Source organism: Gallus gallus, chromosome 1 (genome assembly GCF_016699485.2).
Source record: "Gallus gallus isolate bGalGal1 chromosome 1, bGalGal1.mat.broiler.GRCg7b, whole genome shotgun sequence".
NCBI classification, from domain to species: Eukaryota; Metazoa; Chordata; class Aves; order Galliformes; family Phasianidae; genus Gallus; species Gallus gallus.
In genome coordinates this window covers 64,566,706-64,582,576 of record NC_052532.1, presented here as the reverse complement: position 1 = coordinate 64,582,576, position 15,871 = coordinate 64,566,706, and the positions used below count along the sequence as shown (strand labels likewise).

The 15,871-nt window shown below is 38.2% G+C and overlaps 1 protein-coding gene across 17 annotated transcripts in view; it reads right to left on the bottom strand.

The window, feature by feature from the left end:
* Window positions 1–2,627: 2,627 nt before the first annotated feature.
* Window positions 2,628–15,871, bottom strand: part of PLEKHA5 (pleckstrin homology domain containing A5) — a 170,768-nt gene continuing 157,524 nt past the window's right edge. For 13 of the 17 annotated variants that reach the window (XM_015291916.4, XM_015291946.4, XM_040655825.2 and 10 more), the window contains 7 exons: window positions 15,692–15,807; window positions 14,207–14,416; window positions 12,006–12,164; window positions 10,559–10,686; window positions 9,666–9,811; window positions 8,451–8,535; window positions 2,628–5,576 (listed from right to left, as the gene is read on the bottom strand). In XM_015291916.4, coding sequence (XP_015147402.1) covers window positions 5,558–5,576; window positions 8,451–8,535; window positions 9,666–9,811; window positions 10,559–10,686; window positions 12,006–12,164; window positions 14,207–14,416; window positions 15,692–15,807 — 863 coding nt within the window. In that variant the 3' untranslated portion in view covers window positions 2,628–5,557. Of the gene's footprint in view, window positions 8,536–9,665; window positions 9,812–10,558; window positions 10,687–12,005; window positions 12,165–14,206; window positions 14,417–15,691; window positions 15,808–15,871 lie in introns of all 17 variants that reach the window. The other 4 variants (XM_025141874.3, XM_040655828.2, XM_040655840.2 and 1 more) reach the window with 4 other exon arrangements.

Genomic DNA, 15,871 nt, shown 5'->3' with positions numbered 1-15,871 from the left:
AGCTACAGAATACTGTAGCTGTGTTGATTAAAGAAAACAGCCAAATGGTTTTTTAAAGGAGCTTCAGATCGAACGCTTGCAGGTTTCCAAGCAATCTCCTTACTCAAGAATGACCATTCAGGCAGTCCTCACTCACACACGGGTTCGCGTTAGTGCCGTACCGGCCCCTGCGTGTGCCAAGTCTCTGAGACAGCCCCAGGCAAGAAATCAAACATAAAAATCATCAGTCAGAAACATTAGAAAACATCCATCAGAAAGTTCAGCTGTTTTTCTTCTTTTTCCCTGTCTAGATAAGATCTTTACAGTGCTTAAAAAGCGAAATAGCCACTAATGGTTCTTTCCAAAACCGGTGGGTGAGCATGAAAATATTAAAAAATAATTTATCTTAAAAGCTAAAACATCTGAAACAGCTTCCTCGCTCCTTGGGATCTTACCAAGAAGAAAGCTGCACAACACACAGAGCGGTCCGCTACATGTGCAGTCAGCGTGAAGCCTGAGCAGAAATTGCTGTTGTGATGGGGCAACACTGTTGAGTTGAGCTTTGCTGAATTTCTTTCAATCACTCTGAAATGTTCTCTTGTCAATCAATGTCAGTCTTCTGAAATTTCTACTTGTTTGTACCTACTAATTGTACCTACTAATTATTTGATTGTTAGCAATGTGACTGGCACTTTAAAAACATCTCTTTTTTTCCCTCCTAAATAGAATCTATTTCCTAGAAAGGAAGGGATGCTCATATGCAAGTTCCTTAGAAATGCGAGGTGCCACACGTGATGCGCTCTGAGCCTTCAACGTGCAAACCACCAAAACCTTTTGGTAATTTCATAAACGAAACTGGTGACCTGAATTCAGTTGTCCCTGTGCTTCTGTAGGGACAGCTGCTGTATGGATATGGCATTTTTTTTCCATACAAGAAAAGAACATTTTACACATTAGGCTGAGGGAGTACGTTTAAAACTGCCAAACAGGGTTCTGCAGTCACTTGACTGTGATTCATGAAAACCACCGGATGAAAGATGGTATTTTTTGGAAGTTTTCACCAACTCATCTCTAAGTCAGGAGTAAGTTTTGCTTCTTCTATGTATAAAGTTGAATCTGCAGGGCCTGCATTTTTTTTTTTTTTTAATTATTTTAAGCTGAATTCACCTTCAAAAGAGGAAGAGAGTGTTTCCATTTTTAGTCTGAAATTCTTTGAAGTATTCCTGTTCCATTGAATAGGGGGTCTGGATAGAATTTGACAAAAAAAAAAATCAATTCCTTATTTTAGGTTTGGATTCAGCAATAAAGAAGTTAATGAGATCACATCTGTTTTTGTCCTGTTATTCTCTACAGCAGACCATTGGAAACGGCACCACTTGCCCATAGCCTTTTCTGTTATACCAAACAGACCAACCCAGCCTAAAGAGTGTCTTTAAACACATCCATAGCAAGACCGCCACATGAATCAATCGATCATCAGCCACCGTGGTGATGTTACTTACCCGTAGCTACAATTACGAGTTGCCTGCAGTTTCACAACAACAGCCAGCTAATGGATTTAGGCAGACCTTAAAAAACATTTTCTTTGGCATAGGACGCAGTGGAGAAACATCTCCAAAAACTACCAAGAGCTTCATTGCGTAAGTAACATTTGAATATCGACACATCTGGAACAGCTGGGTAATAAGCTGTGTGTGTCAAGTTCAGAAGACAGCTGCTTTTAGCCTTCGCTTTGGGCCAGACGTTTGCTTTCCAACACCAGAGTATATTCTATTTTATTTTGTAGCAGCTTCTTCAGTGTTCCCATATGGACAAGCTGAGCAGCTCCAAGGATACAACTGCAAGTATATATATGCCGTTCTTTAGTAGAAATGAAGGCCAGATGTTGCTTTGTCATCTTCACGTGCGTCTTTAAAAAGGTTAAATGAAGTTGTTTCAGATATACAATTAGTGCCAGGTATGGGCCGTTTAAAAGTCAGCTTCCTAAAAGATGGAAAATAACATTTTAGCTGAGAATTCAAACCCTAGAATAACTTCAGGAGATAAATACAGCAGAATCCGGGATCACAGAGACAAAAATGTATTGTGCAGAAAAGACGTGGTGGCCCATTTCTGAGATCTGATTGAGTACTATTTATGCTTTTGTTAGAAAAGAACTGGCCTTATTGTTAAAGAACAATGTGAAGTTCGATGTAAAAGCTATCAAAACCACCATGACTAAAAACCTTCCACTCTGCTGCTTTGCTCTCCCAGGATATAACCTGACCCATCCACCCAAATACTGGAGAATTTAATACATCTTTAGCTAGCAGTGTAATGCACAAACATTCTTCGCATACGCACTCCTGGTTTCTACACCTCGTGGATCCAACATGGTGGGCAATGATTCCTTCCCAGTCTGTCCAATTAAAGCAATTTAGATAAAAACAAACTGCTTTTCATTTTATTTATTTTTTTACTCATTTCATGAAAATTGGACTTTATTGTATTCGTTTCATGACAGACATTTTTAAGGAAGTATTAACTGAAGATTACTTCTCCCCCCTCAGTAACAGTACGTACAAAGTTTAGGCTTCCACTGCCTGCTGAGGCCTTGCTCTATGAGACAGTCCACGACATACAAAAACTGCCATACAAGACACCAACCATAACTTTTTGAGTTATGTCACTTTATTGAGGGAGTGAAAAGAATCACATTCTCTAGTAGTCTTGGAACAATGCAAATGGTGAACAGAAGACAAAAATAGATGTAATTGGTTCCGAAAAGCATGAACATCTGTAGAGAATGTGTTGCATTATTCCTAAGGACTCTTGCTTTTGAAAAAAAGTACATGTTCTGTATATACAAGTGTCAGTGCAATAGCCAATAAAGCAATCAATCAGAAATATAAAAATATCCTAGATACAAACTTAAAAAGATGTTTGTAAGCTGACAATATCAGTATTCTGATATTTCTGTATCTCAGAGTACGATCACCGGGATGAGCTGTTCTGATGAGGTAAAAGACAGTAAATGCTCTGTGAGAACACAGAGCCATTAGTTCTTTTCCGTAAGACAAGAAGATAGAGCACCCAATGAAATGGCAAGTCTTCGCTGCAAGTGCCCACAGGAAGTGAAGTTACAGTCTGTGAGCACGACTGCATTCCTGCACCATTCACGTTTGCCATCTTTGCCAAGTTACACCAGAAAAAACTTGCATATTCTCCCACGCCCCCCCAGGTTCAGCATAAACTGCACGTACTGTGCAGACACACCAAACTGACAGCTGCTTCAAACACAGACAAGATCTACAAATGTCCAAAAACCACTTAGTCATTCTTTCCTTTATTGGTTGCAAATCTTTTTTTTTGGCAGTAAGGACAGAAAAGGATTGCAAAGCTTGACAGCTGAACAGCACTCTGTGTAAGAGTTAGGGAGGGAACGGGGTGTGTTATATTTGTTTTGCCCCAGGTGTTCCAGCGATGCCACTGAACTTAAATCTCAGCTGGCTGAGCTATAAAAATCACATTCCTCCTGTTTGCTCTGCATTTTGGATGGAAGGATGTGCTAATCTGGGGCTCTTGTTCCAAAAAAAGAGGAAGGGCTACTTGGTCAAGCTTTCAGCTGCGTGCTGTCTGCCTGCAGCGTGAATCATCTCTTTTCCTTCCGCCACCTCTTTCACTATGACCCTCCAAGCTCCGCTGCTAATTTCTGCCTCCCAGTTCTCTGCTTTTCAAAGAGAAAGGCAGAGCAACAGGTAGACAGTGTGCTCTGTGTCTCTGTGGCATAGAGCCCCAGAAAGAACTGAGAGCAGAGCTGGGAGAGGCAGATATGTACCGTCATCCAACCTCCTTCTCAAGGTGGTAATGATAAGGAGTTAATTTCAAACCATGTGTCAATCTCAGTCATTCCTCTTTGGAAAAGCACAATGAATTATATAGTCTCTAGTACCTTAAGATTAACTTGAATGGGCTATGATTTGTGTGATAAAAAGAGCACAATGAGAGCTGGCAGTCGCCTTCTTAAGAAACTTTCCTTACTACTTATGGCACGCACGTGCACCGAAGCACACAGCGGTTGCCTGAATCTTTAAAAGGTTTCTTAGCTTTACATCTTAGATTCAAAAGCTTGCCCTTTAAATCATTTCATTTTTCATCATTCTTTCCTAAACCTCTTGTCTCAGGCAAATTCAGACAGCTGCGTAAGAAGGAGAAGTGGAGCCAGCAACATCTGTAGGACGATGACACTTGACAAATGGCCTTGGGTTTTCTTTCGGTTTCTGGAAGATGCGTTGCAGATGTCAAAGCCTCAAGGAATCAGCATACGTCTCTCCTTAACCCCGCTGAATGTGGCATTTGACGTTTCCAAATACTGAATTACTACTTGCCACACCCCAGCAAGACAGGCTATTCTGTCTCAAATAAGCAGGCAGGAAATGGAGGCACACAGAATGACTAAGTGATTATTCCAACATCACGATACAAGCCCGGGAGAGTCAGGAGCTGAACCTGTATTTCTTGCATCTGGATCTCATGTTGTCTTTTTGTTGTGTGTTGCAGCCTTATTCTTTCCTGCAGAGGAAGACTGGAATCTTAAAGAGTCTGTCATGCTACTCTGGTTGACAGGTGGTGTCGCCAATGAGATAACATTGTTGCACTCCCCACATCAAAAGGTGGAATATGCTGTCTGACATCTGCTTGCTGGAAGAAATACTAACCATACCAGTCCTTAAGAACATCAACATTTATTTAATATGATATAAAAGAAATGGGATATGAACATTCTTATCTGAACAATAAGTGGCTTCTTTACTTACATCGCATGTGCTCATTGTATAATATATATACAATGAACATAATTACATTTGTACACAAACTAAGTACTGGATTGAGAACCTGCTTATTGCTGTACACACTCTAACCCAACAAAGGAAAAGCCCAGTACCTCGGAATACCTACACTCCATTTTATTTAAGTAAAAGTAAGCACTGACATTAAAGTATATGTTGACAGAAGTGTGGCAGTAACTGCTGACATTGCAACCTGACCAAGGAATAATTACAACAGAAACAGGACATCTTTTACTAAGCAATAATAAAAATGGCACATTTTAAATATATCTATATGTATATATATATATATATATATATATATAAAAATTTTACAAATAAAATGTTAAAACAATAAATCGTAGTGTTTAAAAAGTGTAAAACAGGGTTTTAGTGGTGATATGTAAAATTAACTGAGTTATGCATCTAAATGAAGCCAAAAAGTAAACCTATGTGATCCACAATTAAAAGAACATTAAATTCCGGAAAATAAAGTCCTGACTATAGGCTGCACACTGAGAAGAGCCTTTATTTTATGTGCACAGAAATCATAGCAGCAAGCTGGTATCAGGAGAACAATCTGAAGGTTGTTGAGTGTACATATGGGCCATTTAAAGCTCTCTTGGAATAAACATTTTCCAGGAAGTGATAAAATGATGCTCTGTGGCCAAAAGCATCAGAACTATGAATTTCATAGATTTAAAATATACTGTACAATATCTTCTCACATTTCCATAGGTCGGGTCCATACATCTCAGGCATGAATTGTTTCAACAGAAGCCATTAGAGCTGGAAGACAGACACAGGTTAGGTTACTGTATTTCAGCAACAACAGAATATTGTATAACACAACTCCTGGGATTAAACGCAGCACGGAATGTCTGACCTCATCCTAGCAGCAGTTATCGCTGATGTAGAACACAGTAAAGTATCTCAGAAATAAGTTGTTTCCAAAATCAGCTTTCCAGAAAATTCTTTGTCAGCAAGAAGCAAAAGTAAACTTTTTTTTCAACTTGACACAGCTAGAAAAATGTCCTTGTCCTGAGAGTTTTATCTGGTTGTATGCAGCCAGCTCCAAACATTATCCATATGGAACCGGGGACAGTGGCAAAGGCCCTCACTGCTTTGACAAATGCCAGGTGCTGTTTGCAGCAGGACACAGCGCTGTCCCTGTATGAGGCTGTGCTGGCAGCATCACTACGAGCCTGCTGAAGTTCCTGCCCTCACCCCCGGGCTTGCTGCCTTTTGGTTATTACTGAAAGGACTTCTACAAACAAAAAAAGGACTTCTACAAAACTGTTAGCAGTTCGTTGGTAAAAGTGTTTCTGAGCTTTAGATCCTGGTGCCGCTAAAATTTCATTATCCCTCTGCTACTCCGCTTGAATGCAATGCTTAAAATGTACCACTGTCAGAGGTACGCATCCAGAATGTGCCTCTGCAAAGCCAGGGCTGTAACAAAGAAAGTAGCTTTGTGTTAATGGGTTTTCCTTAGTCCCAGAATATCCTATGCCACCAGTTTCCTACGCCAAATTCTCCTGGCCCTGTGCCCAGAGTATCGTTTTACTATTTGACCATGCAAGCCAAATATAGGTATTACCTCATGATTCTCTGAGATCTACCATACATTTTCCAGATGCCACATAGGAACAGGACTGATGCTGCAGCCCTCTCGTACCCAGGGTTTCTTGCATCAGAGAGACACCAAGCTCTTGCATATATCTTTCACTGCTCCACAGCGCCGGAATGGCAGCACAGAGGGGAAGGGGCAGAAACTACTGCAGGCAAGCAGACCACACTCCTTACATGTATGTACAGTAGGCCCAGCTCAAGGCATGAACTGGCTTTGGAACTCTTAATCAACAGAGGCATCAAGCGCACCAAAGAAAGGCAGAGTGTATATGCACATAGTTGAATAGTTTTTTCAACCCAATTCAAACACTAAACAGCCCAAAGGGGTGTAATTTATTTCACTTTGTTCTGGTGGTGCACATATGAGCAGAGCAATAGTTTTACAACCACCAGCCCAGATGCACTGTTTTGCCTTAAGCATAACAATACAATTCTAAGTGTTGCAGCATCATACTTAACATGGAAATGTTGTAGCTACATACTACCTGCGAGGTTACAACGCGCTGTGGGATGTCAAGGGTCAGTTGTTCCATTACAGAGCAGATCACTACGTGAGCGCTACACTTCGGCTACTCTCATGTTTAGCATTAATAATTAAAATGACGTTGCTGAACTGATCGCTGGGGCTGCTGACAAGGGGGAAAAGTAACTGAATGCAACTGGTGCAAAAAAAGTCCAGTGAGGCTGCAGGTTGCTTCCCCTGTCGAGGCATCTGTGCTGTGGCTACAGAAGGAATTCAGCAGTGTGCTTTCAATCACATCACTGCCCTGAAAGTTTGTCCCAGTTCATAACTGTTCAAACATCGTAAATGCGTCAGCATTTATACAGTGAAATTAAAATCTTTAACACAGATTTCCAGAAAGAACGAATAGTGCCACTTATGTTTAAATGATTTCATTAAGAACACTTTTAAGTGAAAGTACAAGAGTCCAAACTAAATTTCATAGTGATGGACTGCATACAGGAGAAAAAGATGCCAATAATCTGTATTAACAGATTCCTGCACATAATTCAGGCAGGATAAAGTGATTATGTTGATTAATGTCCAATTTTACTAAGCCTGTCAATACAGGTTAGGGCAGTAAATAAGAAAATGCATTTTCAGATCTCTCCATGCTGAAAGACTGAGAAGTCTCAAATATAAGGTTTCCTTACATTTAATTTATGGCATTAACTATGGTATTTGACATGATCATTGAAGCTAAGCTCATTCCTTTAGCAGAAAGCCTACTTAAATAGGTACTTCCTGACAACAAAGAGATGCTGATCATTTTAAATGCTGGCAAAGTGCTGTAGCGTTCACGTAGGTATCATATTGGTTTCCTTAAACACCTGTGCAAACAATTATGCTTTCTTGTACTTCCAATTCCATTTATTGAGTCAGTTACACTACAGGTAAGGACACGTAAATCTAGCCAAACTCATGCTTTCTAACATTCCTAAAATCAGCTAAGACACAGAAGAATACTGAGTAGGGCTATCCCTCTGGAAATAAAAAAAAACCCCACAACAGTTTTCTAACTGTTACATTTCATTTCATTAAATTTCATTTTTTTCCTTCCTGTTTGTCATGCCTATTCATCCATATCTTAAGCCATAAACTCTTTGGAGTATTAGACCATTCCCTTCAATGCATCACTAAGAGATCTAACCCCAGCTGCTCAGATGGAAGCAGCAAGAATCATTTGCACCTGAGCACCAATGCTGGTAGCTTAAATGTCTATCTGCTCTGTAACAGCCTAGGTCTCTCATGTAATTCAAAGGGCTATTATCCTGCCACTTGTGGCAAAATAAGCCAATTAGTCCTTTCTCTTTGTATTTGAGTGTGGAACACACCACTTGCAAACAAGTCAATATGTTTACTTGTTCTGTTTTCCAGTTAGTTTATATTCAACATAGTAGATACCTTTGTCTTGCCAAGTACTGTCTAGAGATGTTTCTCAAAGATACCTACAGTACACACACTCAGAACAATATCAGAAAAATGGCAGGAGGGGTGGGAAAAAAGACGTACTTCTCTGTAACTATACACACATGAAATGTGATCCTTCTGTGAGCTGTGGTTGTGTAGATGAAGCTGGTGACAATGACGATTCTGGTGAAGAAGGCAAACTTTTCACTGCGAGTCATACAGCAAGATAAACAAGAAAACAAGTTACACAAGGCAAAAGCTGGCTGGCTGACATAGTAAAGGTAAGCTTGAAAATCACCATGTCAAGCCACAATCAATATAAGCAGAACCAAATGAAAGTTACACAAGTTAAGACTTAAAATCTGATCAGCACAGTGAGCACAACTTCAGGGGACAGCGTAGCTGTTGTCAACAAGGATCATTTCTTTTAAGAAAGAATACACAACTAGTAGATCATCTCAGGAACAAACAACAGACACATAAATACTGATGTGTTATGTCAGACGAAAAAATGCATGCAATTGAACTACTTGGGATACTTTCAGACCCATCTTTTTATTCCAGCTCAGGTTAATTATTTGTTATTCTGCTTGGTGCTACAGAGCGCATTTACAAGTTCTGGTTTTGATGGATCAAGTCACAGAAAAAACTGCTGACTGCACTGCAAAGGTTCAGATCACCTTTTATATCCATAGATTGAACTATCTGGCTTACTTAACAACTCCCATCACCGAATATCCCAATTATATCTTAAATTCTATCATCATCTTCCTCCTCACTCATCTGCTCCCCTCTGCTTTTTCTCTTTGCACGTAGTTTTGCTTTTTTTTTCCAGCTTTTTGTTCTTGCAAAGTACACCACAGATCTCTGTACCGATCAGCTAATGCCTTCTGTTTCTTCAGCTGTTCCTGCGTCCGAAATCAGGACCAAATTGTGGTTCACAGTTCAAAACCTGAGGCTGCCCATCAGCCAGGAGGTGAGATCAAATAGTTCATACATGCCCGGGATTGAGACAGTGTTCTATAAGATAATGAGGGAGGGATTTGCTCCAACCAATAACTACAATATGACTTAATTTTTGGCAATAGCCAAATAATTCCCTGAAATAAATGCAACCACAAAATCTACATTAAAACCTCAGAAAATTGGAATTTCTGTAGCTACCCAGCAGGAAACTACTTTTCTCTATGTTGTAAAAACATATACTTAATATTCAGACCAGCTCAGCACTTCTGAAGACAGAAGGGGTTTTGAGCATCAAAAGACATCCTTGCAATGAAATGAAGTTTTACATATGTACCGTGTAACTCCTGTTTTAGTCAAACTCTTTTCCATACCTGCTGTTGCCTGATTTCCTTTTGAAGACTGTGTTGCTAATTCAAATGAAGCAATAATTCCTTTTTGCTCTTGAACGCTAACTGCTTCACTTTCTTCTGAACTGGTTTTGGGTTTGTGGTTTGCAACTGTGGTCACACTCTGCAAGCTGATGGAAAAAAACCACGGCTTTTAGAACTCACTAACTTAATTTCAAGGGCTAACCACTAAGTATTGGAGTCACAATTTAATTTTCTTTTGTTAATAGACAAAGTTGCAACTGGTGAGCTGGTGTAATAGAAGCTAAATATTTTCAAATCCTTCTACCATGTAGAGTTAGACTTAAAAAACCATATGCTAGAAACTGAATTCCTTTCCTTTGCATACTCATACAGGCTCCTGCTGTGTGATACCTATTCTGATGAAGTATGCTGTGAGAAAGTTATGGTCTAATATGGGAACTCAGGATCGGCTGTGAAACTGTAGAATCCACACAGCTTACAACAAAGTTAAGAATCATTAAAGAGACATATCCGATATACAGTTTTTGTCTAATTCTGCAGTACTCCCAAACTGTCAAGTGAAGGTCAGAAAAGCAGAAGGTATAAAGTAAACTCTTCAATCTGTCTATAAATGCAATGCTTTCCTAAACGACAGTGTTAAAGAGCTTGCTATTTAACAGAGAGAAGCCCTGGCTGTAGGTTTCATATTAATCGCCCCTCGTACCAACTCATTACCTCTTACAGAACCCCTGCAGGTTTCTCACTGGACTTCTCTATATGTAAACCACTCCAAAACATATAAAGATACCTTAGAAGTATTTATGACAGTATTTCATTAGTTGCTTGATACGTTCAACTAACAAATACAACATGCAAGTTTAAAATAGTCTTTGAACATCTTGTTTTACTTTTACCTTATATCACCATCATGTGTTTCTTCCACTTTATTATTCTTTTCCTTTTCTGCTTTCTCTTCATTATTCACTTCTTTGGAGTCAGATACAACATGTGTATCTGATAAAAAATCATCGGTTTTTGTCAGCTATAAAAAAATTGAAATCATGAACCAAAAAGCAGTAACACACGCTAAGTGGTAGATAAGAAATACAGTATCAGGAAACAGTTTTATTAAGAGACAAATTTTGCCATCATGTATACTTAGTAACTTGGAGTTACACAACTTAAGAAATTTTTATCAATACCATTCAGGTTAATAGAGTTATCCTGAAACTTATACCAGAGCCAGTGGGCAGGGCTTGGCTTAATTACTTCCAGAACGTATCTCAACTCTTTGGACTGCAGCCTGCCTCGGTTTTGTACGCTATCCCTCTCTGCACAATGCCAAAGATTCCAGCAACTGCAGTACTCGGCTAACGAGCTTGAATACTGCTCTTAAAGGTTTGATTAGCTAGGACCAATATTAGCATATTATGTAATGCTCCTTTAAGGGGTTTGCATACTTAACATAAAGCAACTCTCAATAGAAAGTGTTCAACAACAAATGCTAGCTATTTGATTTTATATCATTCTATAAAGAAAAAACAAAACAACCAAATATAAAATAGGAAAGAGAAAGGAAAAAGAAGTAGGAAAATAAAAGCAATGGGAGATTAATGAAAGAATACGTAGTGAAAAAGATAAACGAAAGTATAAAGAAGATTTAAAAATATGACACTCCAAGGAGGATATGATTACATGGGAACAGTTCTAGTAATCTGTTCTCCACAGTCAGCCTGCTTTTGCTGAGTCTTTAGGGAACTTCACTACCAGAAATACGGAGGTAACTCACTGCTAATGGAGGCTGAGACTGTTTCAAGACAGAAATCAATCTGATGACCGAACAGCACAGACTACAGTTACTGCCTACTTCCACGTATGAGTTGCTGCATCAGCTTTATGCTGCGTCCTGCACAGTGTTTGATGCACTAAAGCCAACCATGGAAAAAAGTCAGGTGTATAAAACGACCATCAAAAACCACACAGATCGATGATTATTTAAGATGCATCAGCATTGGGTTTGTTTCCAAACCCAAAGAAATAAAGATCATCCATTTTTTCAACTTTCTGGTCAATCAACAGAGTAAAAGATAAAATTAATGTGAAATTAAGTAAAGTTAAGAGGAAATTAGAATGAAATTTTACAAGACTGTATATACATATAAGAATATTCAATCTCTAGGCTATCGACAGATCTGATACCATTTTACACTGCTACTACATTTTTTAAATACAAAAATTGATGTTAATCTTCCAAGAAAAAGGAATTTTGCTTGGCTTTCTATACTCTACTGTCTGTGGTTAAGAATACTTTTCTACTGCAAGATAGGCCGATGAACAGTTCAGTTAAGGAGAGTTTAGTACCTCTTTAGTAAAACCTGATTTATGTTCTTGTTCTCCATCGTGTTTTACTTGCACTATTTCTTCTTCAGGACTTTCATTATTTTGTTTCAAATTATTATCTTTAGTGGTGCTCTCTAAATCCTTTATGTGACTAGATACAGTATCGTCCTTTTTGCGATTCTGCAGAACAAAATCGATATAGAGACATTTGTTCTTAAAACAGTTATTACAGTGTCAGGTCCGAGTCTTCTGCTGTGCTCAGAAAGCCGCAGGAAAACCTTAAGCATCTTAACTCAAACAGTTCTTTACATGACATCCCACTGCAAAGCACACCACAGTGCAACAAGGATAATGAGGATAATGGTTTTGTTTTGTTTTTTTGAAGAAAAAACTTGGAATTTTCTCATTATTATACCTTTCAAAACAGTTGAAGCTAGCTGCTTTTTTACTTTTCAAGATTAATCTCCTTTTCCACCTGCAAAAATCTCTAGCATTTCTATCCACTGAAATTCCATTCGCATTTAGCTTAGTCACACACAGGTTTAGTAGTATTCTTATTTGGATTCAATGGTTTTTTTAAAAAATACTTCTTCCTGGTTAATGAAAGGATGGATAAAAATCTGCTGTCTGTGCAAAAATAGCTGCACACCTACGTGCACTTCTGCCAAGTATCTCGGGTATCTTCCAAGCCTTTGCTGGTAACTGATTTAACAGAGGTCAACATAATATCTGATAATGGCAGAGTATGAGCAAAAGACATTAATAACTCCATATCACTTATTCCTTAAAAAAAATCTACTGCACATAGAATATGTTTGATGTAAACAATTTGAGGAGGGGTGGTAGAAGTGACTTAAGATTCTGAACTGTGAAATTTATGTTGGCATAAGAGCAAACCCAACAGAACTGAAGTTCCTATGCGTTGCAATGCACTAAGTACTAGGGTGGAGAAAAATAGGATCCAGGAAGGTAGCACATCTTGTGGCTGAATTCCTGCCTGATATAGCACACGCATGTTGGTAAGAGGAAACTCTACTAAAGTCAGTCCACAAATCAATCTCTCTGCTTTCTTAAACAAAGTATGTTTGTTTAAATGCCACTCCAGAAGAACAAACGTTGTCACAGGAAAAATGATTTTGTACTGTGGACTACTAGCCAAATACTCAATTCAGACACGTTCAGATGTTCTAATGCAAAAAGAAAACTTGAGTTCAGTGTCTTCTGGGGATCCAGTGCTGTTGAAGGAACTTCCCCATAGCTCTGAAGACAATTTAGTGTGCTCAGAGGGAAAAAAAACAAAAGAAGGCTAACGTTTATGTGAAAATAGGCAAGTTCTAAACAGTGCAATGCATTTAATCAGGTCTTGGAGAAGCAGATGCAAAACATAAAAGGAGATATGTGCATGTTACTGTAAAAAGAAAAAAAAAAGGAATGATCCGAAGAAAAAAAAAGTATAGCAGAAGATGGAAAAGATAACTCCTATGGAAAAAGAAAACTGATTTCCTGACTCAGCAGTCAACATGTAGTAGACTTACAACCGTTACCTGGAATTTTTTTGTTCAGAGATTTATTGTAGTTCTGTATTTACTTATTTATTTATTTAAGACATACGTCCTGGTCAGTGTCAAGGAATCACATCCTCCTCCTCTCTCCCCACCCTTACATGTTCAGTAAACTCTCCGCTTTGCCTTAATTGCTTAAGAATGTATGAAAATGAAAGTGATTTATTTTTCTGTATTTATGGACTCAAAAAACACAGAGAGCACCAGTTAACAGCCATCATCATAAATATACATTCCTATCTAGAAATGTTTTATAAATCATTTTATAGATGTTTGAATATGTTGTGCAACAGAAAATCTTCATAATTTATACATCAAATGAATCATGGTTCTCCCTGATACTGCTGTTAGTCACAAAGTGTGCAATTTCATGCTGTTTGCTAAATCTGACAACAAGCATTAACTGTTAACAAACATCACAACGCATAATCAAACATATGTAGATTTGAATGACTTATTTCCCTAAAGTTGTGGCTTCTATTATCATTAGGTTTAAACATGAAGGTTATCATCAGCCTTTCTCTTGTGTCTGGCAGAGAATTGCAACTGCTACTCTACATGAACAACCTCAATTATCAGACACCTATACTATCACATGACTCTTTCAAAATTATTACTTTTATTATTTTTTTTTAATTGTTTTTAAGAACTTGGACCAACCTGTGCCGATTTGAATGGGTTATCTCTGACAAAAGACAGACTCTGTGAAGGTGACTGGTCTGAAACACCAATAATATTTAGTCCTTTCCTCTTCTCTCTCAGGCAAGCCTGTTGGTGTCTTTTTATCCTTTCCATCTGTTCCTCCACAGTCATTCGAGGCCGTGTGCTTTCTGCAAGACACAACTGCTCCACTGCACTTCTTGGTCTTTCCTTAAAAAGAAGAATACATACATTCTTTAGAAACAGCAAGATTCTTAACTATTTAGCTTACCAGAAAAGATCACCTAATGATTATTAAAAAGCAGAAGAATAGCGGGCAAGAAAAGATCAACCAAGTATACAAACAAAGCATGAGATTAACAAATAAACACCAAAATTAGAAATAAATTGCTTTTTTGAACAGTGACATTATTATCATCAATACTTAACATCAACAGAACGGGTACATACTTTCTCAGACGTTTTGTGTGAAGTTGAAATAATTTACCAGATATTGTACCAGAGAGCCAACCTCCTTAAGATAAAAACTTAGGTGAAATTTAACGATCGAGGACATTTATACCAATTGATCTAATATTCACTTCTGCCCTTTTATTCCAAGGAAAAGTACAGATGGAGATTAGTGGCAAGCTGAGGCTGAAACAAACATTATTTAGCAGCACTTAAAAATGTGTAGTTCTAAGCACTATATTATTCCTGAAAAAACAATGGCTTTACCCACTCTAATCCTGAAGTTCACTGATTTTCAGGTTTTTCTGTCATCAAAATACAGAATTATTTACTTTAGGCAAATGGTTGCATTCAGTAGATTCATAGCAACTGGTTTCACTTCTGAAAGCGGTACTCTTTCACCATGCAGCATCCTCTCTCCTCTCTCATCCTCCCCCAACTTATCCTCTTCTATTCATGCTGCAACGAAGGCAGAATTTCCCCTACTTTTCCCTAAACTACATGTAAACGTAGTTTACATCAGTCCAGAGACTGCAGGACTCTAACCTGACATTCCAGGTTTACTACCCACATATTGATTGCTGCATCTTCATTTTCTGGCTGCTTTAGGTTTTTCCCAGATCAATTTAGTGTTAAAATAAAATCCCATACTTATTTTACAGAGGCTGTTAAAATGTTCCAGAACCCAAATAGGCTCTTGAAAGCTTTTAACCAAAGTTGCTTCATGTCTTTTCAATGTAAGCCCAAACTTCAGTTTCCAGTTGCTTAGTAGATTTAGTGTTACCATTCAGTTCTTAGCCAGCTTCAGTGTAATGAAATCTCAGTGCAGTTTAACATACATGACCTTTATAATTTTGTCATTTTCTCTACAGCTGTCTCAGTTAACTGAGCAGATTATATTTTACTTTATATCACAGTGATTTTTATGTAAAGGAAATTAAAAAGATAGCTGCAACTTTTCAAGTAACTGCAGAAATTAAACTTAGAAATTAACACCTCACTATCCATCAATGCTTGAAAGCCACTTTAAATTACCGTTCTTAGATCTATCTTCTTATTCTTCCTTAAAGTGACATAGGATGCTATTGTTGAAGATTCTGGAGTTGGTGATTTGGTTCTGGGTGGTACAACTCCCACTGGGAAATGCGAGCCTGTGAAACAGTAAAGCAACATACTAAGGCCTATGCAAAGCATAATCAAACAGTACGTTGTTTT